The sequence below is a fragment of the Pantherophis guttatus genome, chromosome 1, assembly GCF_059756535.1.
Source record: "Pantherophis guttatus breed Tessera chromosome 1, ASM5975653v1, whole genome shotgun sequence".
NCBI lineage: Eukaryota > Metazoa > Chordata > Lepidosauria > Squamata > Colubridae > Pantherophis > Pantherophis guttatus.
This window is the reverse complement of record NC_142063.1, coordinates 28,134,777-28,151,084: the sequence shown is the minus strand read 5'-3', so window position 1 is coordinate 28,151,084 and position 16,308 is coordinate 28,134,777. Positions and strand designations below refer to the sequence as shown.

At 38.0% G+C, this 16,308-nt stretch overlaps 1 protein-coding gene across 13 annotated transcripts in view; it reads left to right on the top strand.

The window, feature by feature from the left end:
* NIN (ninein) overlaps positions 1–11,292 on the top strand; it is a 123,203-nt gene extending 111,911 nt beyond the window's left edge. For 9 of the 13 annotated variants that reach the window (XM_060693817.2, XM_034433353.3, XM_087881759.1 and 6 more), the window contains 2 exons: positions 5,693–5,806; positions 7,238–11,292. In XM_060693817.2, the coding sequence (XP_060549800.2) occupies positions 5,693–5,806; positions 7,238–7,444 (321 nt within the window). In that variant the 3' untranslated portion in view covers positions 7,445–11,292. Of the gene's footprint in view, positions 1–343; positions 912–5,692; positions 5,807–7,237 lie in introns of those variants that run through there. The other 4 variants (XR_015731106.1, XM_034433354.3, XM_087881768.1 and 1 more) reach the window with 1 other exon arrangement.
* The last annotated feature ends 5,016 nt before the right edge of the window (positions 11,293–16,308 follow it).

The window sequence follows — 16,308 nt, the reverse complement described above, 5'->3', positions numbered from 1 at the left end:
CCTCTCTAAGCGGTTTACAGAATCAGCATATTGTCCCCAACAATCTGGGTCCTCATTTTACCAACCTCGGAAGGATGGAAGGCTGAGTTAACCTTGAGCTAGTGAGAATCGAACTGCTGGCAGTCGTCAGAGTTAGCCTGCAATTCTGCCTTCTAACCATTGCGCCACCATGGCTCTTCTTGATCAGTTCCTCAAAGTTAATCTCACAGCCCCTTGCAGTTCTTGTGTTTGTTTGTCTTGATGTGATGCTTAAATGGCACTGAGTGTTTGTGCTGCTTAAGTGTGATGTGTTGTTTTCAAAGGCCTGCGGGTCAAGTGTGTCCTCCTTGCCTTCTTTCCCCAGGCTTTGCTTCCGGAGCAACGATCATTGCATGCAGATACGTACAGGCGGATTGGTCATCTCTGACACCCCTTGGCTTCTAACGCACCGCATTCCTTATTCACACTAACTGGCATAAGCTGAGAAACCCAGGGATTAAATTGCATTTGTTGTTAATTTAAAATCATCTTTTTTTTAAAAAAAAAAAAAACTGTCTTGTATTTTTCCCCATCCTTTATTTATTTGTGTCAGAATCTATTTTTATGAGGGAGAATGGGGAGAGAAAGAATCACCTCTTTTTTATTTTAAATGTTTTAATTTTGTTATAAGTCAATTTCGTTATTTATGCTATTTAAAAATGGCTTAACCAGAGGAGTTTGGAAAGAGAAAAACTTATTTTCCCCCATCAATTGTATACTGTAAGTATTTTTTAAACAAAATGGTACTAAATTTTTTATATATTGGATTTGGAGAAGAAATTTTGAGTTATTTATACAAAATTTTGTACAAGATGTATAAATACTTTTTAAACAAGGAAAGAGCAAAACTTTGGGGCTTGTAACTGGATAAATAAAATACACATTTTTAAATATCTCCTTGTCTTTTTGTCTTACTAATTAATAGGGTTTTTGGATGCATTCCTTGATGAAGCTGGAGTATTTATTAGGCTGAGTCATTTTGCCATGGAAGTTCAATCAAGGCAATATTTTCTTCCCTTGGCAACTTCCAGATGTGCCTATTTTAGTTCCCAGAATTCTTATTAATAGTCATTTTAGTAATTTCCGAGAGACAAAGTCACACATCAGAGAACTGCCAAGTCTGGAAAACACTGAATTAAGGCAAAACTAAAGCTCAGTGATACAGCACATATTCTATATGCAGAAAGTCCCATGTTTTATCTAGCATCTATAGTTATGAGTAGAATACTCCAGTCTGAAACCCTGATTGCAATTAGTATCAACAATGCTAGTCTCTCTCTCTCTCCCTCCCTCCCTCTCCCTCTCCCTCTCTCAAACTATTTAAAAACAATCTGCAAGAAAAGTGTACTAGTTTCCCTAGCAAGACAACCACTTTTTGGGTTGCATAACTATGTTACCAGATCCCAGATGACAAAAGCCATGATTTTAGGCCCTTCCAGAAGATGACGTAAATCTGACATTGGAGAGAATGATACTGCAAAGAATAGGCGCCACAGCAGAAAAGACTCTCCTCCTGGGTCCCATCAGATGGATCCCTTGGATGGAAACTGCAACATTCCTGCCATATCTGATGGGATGGATAGATGTGATTGGGGAGAGGTGGTCTCTCAAATAACTGTGTTCTTAATAAAACCTTCAAATAAAGAACCAACCAATGGACTCTGATTCAGCTGAAGGAACTGTATCTTTGAGGATAAATTCAACGGTAACAAAATAAAGCAGCTAGGCTAAAAGATTGTAATTTTTAATCCAATACCAGTAGTAGGAATGAAATGAAGATCTGTAATAATCTTTATTCATGGCAGAATTGGATTGGATCCTAGTAAGATATGACAATAATAAAATCTTAGAAAAGCCTAACAATTTGAGATATTCATATGAGACAGCTATCAATTTGTTATAGGCAAATTTATTCATGACAACAAATTATTCCCTATTACAATAACAAAAACTGATCGCAAAAAAATTCAAAAGGATTTCTTCATAATGGAATAAACACTGAAATTTAATTACAAAATTTAGAAAATTGGGGCACAAATCCTATCTACATACACAACTACATAATACATAGCAACGAAAAGAAATTGTGATGTGAATATGGATTGTTGAATTAAAACATTGACTCTTGGTGTTTATACAAAGAATAAATACATTTTAGGATATGCTGGAAAAGCATCTGAAAAAATAATTTATGTTATGACATCCATACTCTTTTAGAATGTTTGTACAAAATCTGGGGTGTGATTTCACTTGGAATATTGTGAGGGGAGAGCTGCCACATCTCACCAAATGTATAATATTTCTGGAAAGGATGCAGAAAGACTAACCAAAATTATCAATTAAATCAAAATTATTAATAGAACAGGAGCCACTAATTTGGATGTTTTAAAAGAGGATTGAGAGCAGTTTGGTGTAGTGGTTAATGCTAGAAACCTGGAGATAGAATTGTATTCCTGCCTTAGGCACGAAACTACTTAGGCTGGTCACTAACTTTCAGTCCTAGGAAGGAGGCAATGGCAAGCCACTTCTGAAAAACCTTGCCAAGAAAACTGCAAGGACTTGTCAAGGCAGTCTCTGAGAATTGGACACAATTGAAGAAAAAAAAGGATTGGAAAATTTAATGCAGAATAAGTCTATATGCACCTTCAGAACCATAAGCACTACATACTGGTATCTGAAAACTATCAGGGGAAAAACCTGATTATGAGCATAGCTCACTTAATAACAATTGAACAGACAGCACATCACAAAAGTCTCACTTTAGGATTCAGAGGTTTATTAGAATTTAAAGCATAGCAAACATAAAGCCTTTGCTGTAGGCACTTTCATCACATTGCAATGAAGGTCAATAGGACAAGCAGTCAAAAGGGACGGCTTGAGGCCGATTGGCAACCTCCCATTATTCAGCTTTGTCTTTTATACCTTAAAACCACAACACACTTGATTTTCGGAATCTGTCCATACTGTCATAGCAACGGGCAGTGCTCCATTCCTTTAGCCTCAATGTTACAACATGGCTATTTGTACATGTACTTTAAGCATACACTTCCTCTTTTCCCACAGCCTCAGCCCCCCACCCCTTATTTCGGCATATAGGAAACTACGGTGTCCATGTCAGCTACCATTACATCAGATGTATAGGCTGGTTACAAATTTTTCTTTATACTTGCATCAGGCAATTTATGTCAATATTGAACCCATCTCAGGCCCCCAAACTTTACTGTGCTAGAAGGGGGTCCCTATTATTTTCCCCTCACAATACCAATTGCTGGTGAATAAGGAGTCAAGAGAGCCAGTTGCTTTGAGACACTCTGGAGATTCTTTCCAGAGATTTAGCTGACTGCTATAATGGAGCCTTGTGCCTAATCCAGCAGGTTTTTAGATAAATATAAATAGTTTTAGATGAGCTTTGTTTTTAGTTTATGCTGGAAAGAATTACTGATCCAGCTCATCACCAAAATTTATGTTGTTTTATTTCTGTTTTGTTTGATGAAAAATGGAAGAGTCTGCCAACTTAGTTTGGAATCAATTAAATGGGTTTTTTTACCAAATGATGCACTTTTGATGAAAAAAATTGTTTCAAATTATGCAATGGCCTCTAGGAGTGCTAATTCCTTTGTGAGGTCTGGGGGCTATCTCATGACTACACCTACTGCCAAGAGAGGAACTATGTTCACATAATATGGCTAAGTAAAACATAGTTGAGACTCAATTGTGGCCTATTGAATCTATAAACTAACCACAATGGCTGGTTTTACATAATATGCTAAATTAAAATATGGTTAGCTAGTTTGGTTCTAATGTATTGTGTGTGAATGCAGCACAAGACCCCAAGCTGCTACTTGAAATTAATTCCTTTCCAATTCTGCTAAAGCTTTTCATTTCAAACGAAGTTGCTATTAGAAAAGTGTTTAATTTCACATGACAGACTGGAGACCCTTCCGGCCAACACAACTCTCCATAAATCAATGAAAGAAGATTGTTGCTTTAAGTAGAAAGTTGAAGGATTTACCTATCAAACTAATGGAAATTGTTCAGCCCATCTAAAAACAACAGTACAATTGCTTCCGCTCCCCCAGTTTCTGCAAAGACTTTGAAGGGTATGGTGTCCATATAATTAAGATGACCCTTGGATATGTTTCCACAACACATCTGATATGAATAGTGAACACTGTACTCTGATTTCACAAAATACTTCAACCTGACCAAAGCAGGATGGGTTTGCACAATAACCTAAACTACAAAAAAAACCCTCTGAAACTTAACTCTTCTCCAAATTTAATATATTGCACACGTTTTTTATTATATCTGGACCTAACTCCTTGTGAGTTTTTAATTTCTAGGAACTGACAAGTAATACACACCCTACATCTCTAGAAGCAGTGTAGTTTTGACAGCACCTATTTAACTGTGGTTGCTCCTGGAAAGCCAAACAATGTTAGATTTAATACTACTTGTATGGGAGGCTACCAGGAAATATAAGGGTATAGACTTGACCATGAGGACCCAGATTGTGGGAGCAATAAACTGACTTTGTATAAAAAGAACACCGCTTAGGGGGGGCCGAAAGCCCTACTAAGCAGGTATATACAAAAGTATGAAGGCTATCGCTTAACGCATTGTGAGCCGCCCTGAGTCTCCGGAGAAGGGCGGCAAATAAATTGAACCAATAAATGAATGAATGAATGAATGAAGTCAGGAAAGCGCAGCAGCAAATCATCCACATACTGTTGACAAGAAAACTTTAAATCAGCAGAGTCAAGCTTAATTTAAGAGACTTTAGCCCTGGATACCATTTTTAGCTCTGGAACAAGATAGACAACTGGAAATAGCTACTACCTTTAAGTTTGAAGGGGTACCATGGTTTAAGAGGTTTCATCTATTATCCATCTATGATTCACTGAGATGCTGATGAAGTAGACTTTGGGCTGATCCAATTGGGCTTTTAAGCTTTTTTAGTTTCATCTTCAGATTCTCAACATCTCTCCCAGATCATTTCATTACACAATGAAAAGTAGAGCACGTGATTGGTACATCCTGGAAAAATGGTAGCACAAAGAATTATTTGTAAAGCCTTCACACATTCAGTTCTATGGAAAACCCTCCTGCTGCTCAGTTTTGTGCCGTTCCCTTGTGTGCATGGATCATATCCATCTTGAAAGAAGCTGGAATCTGCCCATTCCTTTAAACATTTTTCTTGGATCTGAATATATTTGATAACTACTGTATTGCAACATTCCTGTTCTGGGGAAAGCCAGATCAATGCAGTGATTGCAACCATCTGCTTTAATCTTAAACACTGTTTTTAGTAGATTTTTATATGTATTGTATTTATATTCTATATATAGGGTTTTCCCATTAATATTATATTGTGGACATTTTAATATACAGCGATCTTGTCAGCTGCCAAGAGTTTTTTTGATTGTATCAAATCTAATAAATAACTAAGCAAATTTGAAATAGAGAATCACATGTACATAAAAAGTCTGTGTCTTTGGCTTGCTTTGCTTTCAGAATATCATTTTTATCTGTACAAATAACCCAACTATTTCTCAGTCTTTTGTTTTCAATTTTTTTTCTCCCCTGTAAAGCTTATGTTGAAAAAAGAACAGCCAATCACCAAGATCTTCAGAGTACTGTAATTTTGATTTCATGCACACATGCTCCATTACAGGGTGGATATGAGCAGCTACTACAGACTATGGAGAAACGCATGATGGATGTTGAACAACAATTGAGGCTTGTGAAACAGCTTCTCCAAGATAAAGTCAATCAGCTGAAAGAACAGGTGAGAATTCTAAGTGGTTTCTAAGTCAATGTGCGGTAGTTGATACCTGAGGATTCCTTATACAAGGTTTGAGGTAACATGACAATCTAAGGCTGGGTTCACAGTAAACCATAAGATTTGGCAATGTGTTGTTGGAAACCAGCTAGCACTATGGTTTGTAAATCAATGTATGGCCAAGCATACAGATGCATATTTTTCCTGACAGATTCTGAAACCTCAAAGCTCTCTTCCCTAGAGCTTCCAAAAATTGTTATAAATAGTAATTTGAATCAGACAAAAACACTTTTTAACAAAACGAAATCAAGTGTGGTTTTGTCCTGGCTTCATTTACTACTCTTTGGAATATAGTCACCACATGTGCTAATCAGATGATCAAATCTACCCCTCGGGCTCAACAAAGTAATGCATCCTTATCTTAGCATGATTTGAAAAAAGCAGGCAGTTGTGGTTTAGATAATAAACTGGGGTTATGCAAACCATGGTTTACTATATTGTGTAACTGCAGAATTTTTGGGTTGATGTCAAAATACCTCATCCCAATCCTATGTAGATATAAATAGGCTTCATAGTGGATGAGTCCCAAATTATTTCAATCTAATTGTGCTGAATGATCAATTGTTGGCAATTTATTCTAGATGGCACACACTTGTATCAATACTTAGACATGGCTTTATGGGGAGAAAATAGTAGCTAAAGCATTATTGTTATTTACACGTAATCCATCCAACATTTTTGACTGAGTTTGGTACTTTTGACTATTGGATCCTTCCCAAGGATCTAGGATAATTAAAATATAATTAATTTTGTGAATTTGTTTTATTTATATGCCATCAACTCAAGGTGGCAAACATATTTAATATGTTTTCCTCCTCCTATTTTCCTCACAATAACAATTCTGTAACGTGAGTTGAGCTGAATGAAAATGACTGGCCCATTGTCACCTAAATGGCTTTCATGGCTAAGGCGGAATTAGAACTCATGTTCTCCCAGTTTCTAGCCTGGTCCTAAGCACTAGACTAAACTATTTAGATTAATGCAACTATTTATTACTGGTAAATTCAGATTCTACCCATTCCCATTGTATCAAAATGCTTTTCAGATATTTTGGTATTATTATTATTTACCATTTGTCTACTAAATGTATTTAGACAATATTCAAAATGATGACTAAGACTCTTTACAGTAGGGGTGTCAAACTCACGACGACACATCACGTGACATATTTCAACTTTTTTCCCCTTCACTAAAACTGGTAGTGGGCATGGCCAGCACGTGATGCATGTGGCCCACGGGCCGTGACTTTGACACCCCTGCTGTATAGAGACAGCTTAAAAAGTAATACTGAATTCAGCTACAACTAGAGTGCATAATTTATTTCTTTGTTTTGTCCTCTATGTGGAACAAATGTACCATTTCTTAACTATGTTTCAGTTTGTAAGAAACACAAAAGCTGATGAAATGGTGAAGGATCTCTATGTTGAAAATGCTCAGCTGCTAAAAGCTCTGGAGATGACAGAACGGAGGCAGAAGATGGAGGAGAAGAAGAACTATCTGCTAGAAGAAAAAATAGCCAATCTTAGCAGAATAATCAAAAATCTGACCTCCAATGTAGGATCATCAGCTCAGCTGGGATCTTAGTGCCTTTCTCCACTTGCATTTAACTATAGTGCAAACATGTCTTGACCATTTATTGCAAGGCATTACCTTCATCTCATCCCCAGCCAATGTGTAAAACTTTTTCAGTCATGTTTAGCTGTACCAGTGTTAAAATAGTACTTCCCTACTTATTTTGACTTTAGGTGCAGCTCAACGCATGTACAATCTGATAGACTTACTGTATTACCTATTACTTTAGGGGAAAGTCGGATGACCAAAATGACTTGAAGCAAAGGCAATACAGGTTGGATAAGGATGGGCAATTGGATAGCAAATTTCATGCTGGTATAGTCCCCAAAAGCTGTGGAAAGCACTTCAGGGGTGGGGAAAGACCCTAAACCTAACTACTTATTTATGCAGAATTATGCACTTTATTGAAAGGTGAACATTTCATCTATTTTAATGCTGCATTTTGATAGCTGCAACTTTGGGGCTGTGCTCAAAAGAAATCTCACTACTCTCAAAAACACAAAACAAATCTGTGTATGGATACCCACCAAGCATAAATCCCAAGTGCCTTACTTTATATTTTTTTGGTTTGCATGTTAGTTTGGAATGGTGTGAGGAGGTACCATGGCCTAAGAGGTTTCATCTATTATCCACCCACCATACTACTGATTCACTTTTCATGAGCCGTCTATCCATTGTCCTGAATGGCCAAAGCAGAATGTAAATGATAGATATACCCTGAAACTTTCATCCTCTGCTGAAGTTTTAGAGACAATGGTACTATAACCATACTTTGAAGGAAATTTGGAAAAGTGTACATCCTCTCAGTTTTCCCAGATCCATTCAAAGGAACAATGGTAGCACAAACATCACCTTTTTGCCAGTTTGTAGGATAGTTAGACTAGGATCTTTCCGCCCTTTCAACTGACAAACACTAGAAAAGAAAGGTTAGGAAAGTAGATGGACATCAGAAAGGGAGAAGAAAAATCAAAAGAACACCAGAAGAAGCAGCCTGACTCTTAAGGGAAACCACAGCTAGATTTCTTCACTCTCAAACGGTCCCACCCTCAAGAAAATCATCTTAATGAGTAAGACAGAAAAAGGATAATTGTACAGGCAATCCTCCGCTTACAACCATTTATTTTAACAACTGTTTGAAGTTACAATGGCACTGAGAAAAGACTGGAAATTTTAAAGAAGAGATTGGATTGGAAATGGTATAGAGTTTCCTGCCTAAGTAAGGGGTTGGACTAAAAGACCTCCAAAGTCCATTCCAATTCTTCTCTTCTCTTCTCTTCTTCCTTTCACTTACAACTATTGCAACATTCCAACAGTCACATGATCAAAATTTGGGTGCTTGGCAACCAGCATGTATTTATGATGGTTGCAGTATCCCAGGGTCTTGTGATTGTCCTTTGCAATCTTCCCAGCTGGCTTCCAACAAAGTCAAGGGGAGAAGTCAAACTCATTTAACAACTGCAGTAATCTGCTTAAATGACTGTGGCAAAAAACTGTGGCATTGTAAGCCGCCCTGAGTCTCCGGAGAAGGGCGGCATATAAATTATTTTTTTTTAAAAAAAAGTTGTAAAATCAGGCACAACTCACTCAAAAACTGCCCTTCTTAACAATGGAAATTCTGGTCCTATTTGTGGTCGCTAAGTCAAGGACTATAGAAAAGTTGTGACATAGGGCTATATGGTATGCAAACTGACGAGAAAACAAAGAACTGAACAATTCCAAAATTCTGATGCTATCTGACACCAATGGTTTCTACTGTCAGAATCCACACTGCTGTGTTAATGGCTGCAGAGGACAGGAAAAAATATCTTGATTTGCAGGACAAGCTATTAGTTGGTCGTAGTAGAACATTCTTTGCATGCAGAACATTCCTCTTAAGAATCTTAAATTCCAATAGTCTGTATATACAGCAGCAAAGCTTCATATGATTATTAAGGATTATAAACATCATGGCTGAGAAGTAGCTGACCTTCAGATACTAAATCTGAATACTGTTTGTATTTTTACTAACATTTTCAGGATCCCAAATTTCTTATATATACATTTGAAGAAAGAAGATTGCATTCTTAAAGAGAGTGCTTCTGTTTGAAACCAGAAGTGACTAGCAATGGACTGCCTAATTATTTGGTTGGTTCATTTTAAATGTCATGACTTTATTTTAAACATCAATTTGATATTTGACATTCTGGATTTACTGTGATTTATTGTAGTCAGAGTTTATATTTATATATATGGATTCTTAATCACCCAATCATTGTCTCTCAGCAATAGAAAAAGAATAGTTGCTTTCTCCATGCTACAGCTACACTGAATGTGTGACCTGTTTTTACCACACTACCAATTATAACCTGAATAAAGAATGCAACCAGTGAGGCTAAGGCTAAAACATGTTGTAGACCAAAATATCTCCAGAACATTTAATTAGCCAATTGTGCCTTATCCTGTTTGTAGCTGCTTCTACATGCAAAGCATGCTGATTCCACCTCTGTAATAAACTCATCCAGAATTCTGCAGAGGGAAACCTAATTCCTTCTAGTGTACCAAATAATGGTCATTAGCATCAGAAAAAGGTCAGGGATCTCCATCCAAGCAATTCTGGTGCACTTGCTTTTTTGTAAAGAACACGTGTGGGAAGACCTAACCAATCTTTGTAGTTATTTAGTACAGGCTAGAATATTTTTTTTTGTGGATGGGATCAGAATTTCCTGGGAGAGGTTGTGGGGAATGGGATAGAGAATGTTATAATTATTATTTTAAATAATATTTAACTATCTTACACTCAATTCAGGGCTTGCACTACACCTTCTGATTCTTTCCCATCTCAAAATAATTGAAAACCATGCCAGCAATTTCCAGAAATTGTGATTAGAGATAGGTATACAGAAGGGGCTACAAAAAAGCAGTTCAGGAGTCTGACTCCTGCCCATAGGCAACTTTCCTCAACTGGATGCAATCCAGATGTTTTAAGATCCTTTAGATTCTTAGCATGGTATCTGAGAATGCTGGGAGTTGCACTTCCAATGTATTTTGAGAGCATCAGGTTGAGTAATGATGCCTCCCACTTCTTTGAACTTTGAACAATAGCTCCCAAAGGGTTGCATGTGCACAAAAAATTAGGTGATAAACATGGTAAATTTGTCACCCAAACAGAGCCATTAATTTTGTTTTGCATGGGGCTGAAGAAAACCTGACTCAACTAAAATGAGCTCTTTTTTCACTTTTTTTTTTTTTTTGAATGGAAATTTATCACTCCAAAACTAAAGCAAGGGTCTCCAAACTTGGCAACGTTCTGTAGATTTCAACTCTCAGAATTCCCTGGTCAACTATACTATATTGGCTGAGGTGTTCTGGGAGTTGAAGTCCACAAGTTTTAAAGTTTCCAAATTTGGAGAGCCCTGATCTAAAGCAAGCAGTATGGTAGAGTGGTTAAAATGCTAGACTGAAAGCATGGAAACCTACTCCACCATGATCACTCCCTTCCATGGGCACTCACCCAGTATCTCAATCTAACCTACCTCACAAAGTGATTGTTGTGAGGATAAATTGAAAGTAGACTCTGAAGTGAAGGAAGGATAATCCTGTAGGCTTGAAAACTCTCCCCCCAAAAAGATGACTGATGCCAATGCTATGTTATTTGAGGCAATGGGGTAAGGCATTCTATTTGCCAGATAGCTTATCTTGCTATGGTGTCTCAACCAGCATCATAGGATTTCTATAGCTTCTACAGCCTCTCAGATTTGTTAATTGAGGTTAATGTTGCCATTTATCAGATTTGTATTTGATATAAGTATTTTGTTTCTATTGTACATTGCCCTAAAAGTAATTCGAGGATGGACAGTATTAAATATTTTAAATATGTAAAATCAATCTTTGTTCTTATATTGATTATCTCCTATTTTGCAGCAGCTTTATTTTACTCCCATTATTTCTGCCATCAATGCACAGAATTTATATTTCATGACCCCTTGGTTAAGGCCTTTTCCTTGGATATATCTGCATAGTCAGATAGGCATACAGGCTGGACCCTGCATTACAGGCATCAATCTGGCACTGCAAAGTATAGTCTCCTGCGAATTCAGCTCATCTCCTAATGAATTCATGGATGTGTCTGTATAGTTTTCTTGACAATATGGAAATAGCTTGCCATTTCCTTCTTCAGGGATTTATGTTGAATCAACACTTCCACCCCTGGAGCTCTTGCCTTTTTTCTGACCTCTGCTCCAAGATGGGATCAAAAATGCAAGGAGTACAGGCATTATAGCTGGTTTTTTTAAAACTTGGCAATGTTAACATGTTGTTGGCTGGGAAACACTGGGAGTTGACTTCGACACATCTTAAAACTGCTGAGGTTGAGAAACACTGTATTAGAGCATCAGCCTTAGCTGGGAGACAGCTAAACCATGGCTGGGTTCACATAATACATTTAACCTAAGTATTAACCCATTTTTCTGGGCTTGAACAATGCACTGTATACTACAGTGTATACTATAAACTATAGAGTAAGCAAATGATCTGAGTTCAAACAACCAAGTAAGCCTCTCAAAAACAAATAATATAAAACAAGTTTTAACAAATTTGAATGTAGCTGCTATGTTGTAACAGATTTGCTGTCATAACTGGAGATATGTTGTGTTTTGGCAAGAATGGCAATTGACACAAAAAACTAGATCATAGAGGCTTTTATGCTTTTTTTTACTATTTACAGTGAAGCTATATATGACTAGTATTTATAACACAGCCCCTATTCACCCAGTATCAGGTTTCTTCCTAAGTCTCCCACCCACAGACTCTCTCCCTCTAACTCTCCTGCTAACAGTCTTGTTTTCCTCCCATTTTCACTCCAACTCCCTCCCCAATTTGAGGACTTAACAAGAGAGAGACTGGGGAGGGGGGAGAAGAATGTAGCTGGAATTTTACTGTCCATGCTCAGCACAACTTGACCTCATGAAAATGCTCAGCTGAATGCTGGCTCTTCCAGAGAGGGAAAAACCTCTCAGGATCTTCTGCTCAGTCTTTTCCCAGAAGACAGGACTTTGCCACCAACAACCAATCCTTCCCCTTTGGGGTCTTGGGTGAAGTTAATGCCTACACTCAATTGGGTTCCTCCTTCTCATCTTGGCTAGAGCTTCTGTCTCTCCATTTTCATTTCCCTTTTTTCAGGAAAGCCACTCCTGGACCTTTCTTCTCCAACCAGGAACCAACAACTCTGCACACTTAATTTCTCTTTCCAACTTTTCTTTCCAGCCACTAATGCAGTGACTTTTTCTTGCCTTCTCTCTCCAATTTTTATTCAGGCCAGCAGTATATTCCCCCAAGCAACTGAGAAGGTAGGTGCCTCTCCCAGAGCTCTGGTCCCCAACATTTATATACCAGGCCAATCAATGGGACTCCAGTCTCAAATCTCATCACAACAGCTCAGCCCTTGTGATTTCACACCTTCACTTCAAGATAAAAATTGGGCATTTCGCTCTTTTTACTCATTCTATATCCTCTTGTTACTCATGGCAACAGAACAGCAGTCTTGCCAAGGCATTAAAACCCATATGCCATACCTGCTTGAATGTGGTGTATGAATACAGCAAATAAATTACAGACATTTAATCTAGCGTGTAATGCAAAATCTATTGATTTGTCTTAGTATGCATGAGAACCCAGCAAACTGAGTTATTTCAATTAATTAGGGGAAGTATATGGACAAACACTAGATAGCAAAGCAAATGCATAACTTCCAATGGTCCTGCTCACAAATATGCCTGCATATGCTGTCAAAATCACTTGGGCAAATTCACACTACATATTGTCATAATATAATTTGTTTGCTTGCAGCTTAGTGTATGCAGCTTAGTGTTTGTAACCAGGCACTGTGGTTAGTAAATTTATGGCTTGTAAGTAAGTTAGTTTATGGCTTGACTTGGGAACCTAATCAATTATGGTTTATTCAGTAAATCATGGTTATACAGGCTTCCATTTTATTTGAACACAATTGTACAATATCTTGATTGCCTAAATTTAATTTTGGACAACCCAAGTATTTTACACTAGAATGTATTGTGCAAACCCATAAAATGAATTCAGAATCAGATTGTTTTGTTTGCACACAAAAAGGCTTTGGAATAATATGGATAAAGATTGGGCTGAGAGTGTTGATCAGTTGCGAAAGCAGGATATATAACGAATAACACAGCCATCAGTAAGCATTACCATATCACTGCATAGTCTCATCTATACAGGTGAAACTCAAAAAATTAGAATATCGTGCAAAAGTTCATTTATTTAAGTAATGTAACTTAAAAGGTGAAACTAATATGAGATAGATTCATTACATGCAAAGCGAGATAGTTCAAGCCTTGATTTGTCATAATTTTGATGATTATGGCTTACAGCTCATGAAAACCCCAAATTCACAATCTCAGAAAATTAGAATATTGTGAAAAGGTTCAATATTCTAGGCTCAAAGTGCCCCACTCTAATCAGCTAATTAAGCCATAACACCTGGCAAAGGGTTCCTGAGCCTTTAAATGGTCTCTGTGTCTGGTTCAGTAGGAATCACAATCATGGGAAAGACTGCTGACCTGACAGTTGTGCAGAAAACCATCATTGACACCCTCCATAAGGAGGGAAAGCCTCAAAAGGTAATTGCAAAAGAAGTTGGATGTTCCCAAAGTGCTGTATCAAAGCACATTAATAGAAAGTTATGTGGAGGGAAAAGTGTGGAAGAAAAAGGTGCACAAGCAGCAGGGATGACCGCAGCCTGGACAGGATTGTCAGAAAAAGGCCATTCAAAAGTGTTGGAGACTTTCACAAGGAGTGGACTGAGGCTGGAGTCAGTGCATCAAGAGCCACCACACACAGACGGATCCTGGACATGGGCTTCAAATGTCCTATTCCTCTTGTCAAGCCGCTCCTGAACAACAAATAACATCAGAAGCGTCTTACCTGGGCTAAAGACAAAAAGAACTGGTCTGTTGCTCAGTGGTCCAAAGTCCTCTTTTCTGATGAGAGCAACTTCTGCATCTCATTTGGAAACCAAGGACCCAGAGTCTGGAGGAAGAATGGAGAGGCACATACTGCAAGATGTTTGAAGTCCAGTGTGAAGTTTCCACAGTCTGTGTTGATTTGCGGAGCCATGTCATCTGCTGGTGTTGGTCCACTGTGCTTCATTAAGTCCAGGGTCAACACAGCCGTCTACCAGGAGATTTTGTAGCACTTCATGCTTCCTTCCACAGACGAGCTTTATGGGGATGCTGACTTCATTTTCCAGCAGGACTTGGCACCTGCCCACACTGCCAAAAGTACCAAAACCTGGTTCAATGACCATGGGATTACTGTGCTTGATTGGCCAGCAAACTATGGGGCATTGCCAAGAGAAAGATGAGAGACATGAGACCGAACAATGCAGAAGAGCTGAAGGCCGCTATTGAAGCATCCTGGTCTTCCATAACACCTCAGCAGTGCCACAGGCTGATAGCATCCATGCCATCCCGCATTGAGGCAGTAATTGATGCAAAAGGGGCCCAAACCAAGTACTGAGTACATATGCATGCTTATACTTTTCAGGGGTCCGATATTGTTCTATGTACAATCCTTGTTTTATTGATTTCATGTAACATTCTAATTTTCTGAGATTGTGAATTTGAGGTTTTCATGAGCTGTAAGCCATAATCATCAAAATTATGACAAATCAAGGCTTGAACTATCTCGCTTTGCATGTAATGAGTCTTATCTCATATATTAGTTTCACCTTTTAAGTTGCATTACTGAAATAAATGAACTTTTGCACGATATTCTAATTTTTCGAGTTTCACCTGTATACCTTGGCTTTATATCTATGAAGCCAAGTCTTGGCACTCCCTTGGGATAACTGAAAGAAATTTGCCCTTTAAGACTTCAGCCAGGGTATAATGCAACATGTCCCATGAAACCTAGGAGCCTTGGTAGTACAGGGGTTTAAGGCACCCTGTTATTAAGCTGGTTATTAAGACCAGCTGCCTGCAATTACTGCAGGGTTCGAATCTCGCCAAGGCTCAAGGTTGACTCAGCCTTCCATCCTTTCTAAGGTAGGTAAATTGAGGACCCAGTTGTGGGGGCAATAAGCTGACTTTGTATAAATATACAAAAGGATGAAGGCTATTGCTGAGCACATTGTAAGCTGCCCTGAGTCTTCGGAGAAGGGCGGCATATAAATCAAATTAAAAAAAACAAACAGGTTTAATGAGTTTTAATTTGATAGTAAACTACAGTACTACAGAAACCAGAGGTATCTAGAAATTCCTATTCCCTCCTTACCACAAAGTGATTGACTTTACACAGGAGGTCCCCATTAATTTCTCTACAAGTTGAAAATTATTATAGGGCAGGAGTAGCAATGTTCCTCAAGATGCCTCTTCATCACCACCACCCCAGAATTCAGTAATAGTAAAGAGTCCCACAAGTGGATTCCCTCACAGTTTAGTAAATTACATGAACACATCTGTATCATTTTAATTTATGTTTCTGCCCACTAGCAGAGTCAAAATCTCATTTCCAAAAGCCCAAATCTTACCAGTGTAACCTACAACCCTGGGTCTTCCTATTGGTCTCAGCCATGTAGAGAGAGAGAGCACTAAAGGTGTCCAGTTTTCTTGGCTATAATGTTGTCCTCCGATGTCACAGATTAAAACTACAAATATATTTGTTTTATTTATTCCATTTCTACTGACGCCCATCTCAGTCAACGATTCTGAGCAGTTTACAATTCAGAAAAAACGTATCAAAAATATTTTTAGAAACTTTTTTAAAACAGTAAAAAGTGAAACTAATAAAAACAGTTTAAAAAACTTCCAACTTACACAATACACAAGAGCAAGATACTTGCCCAGTTGGCAATACAGCCAGGATAC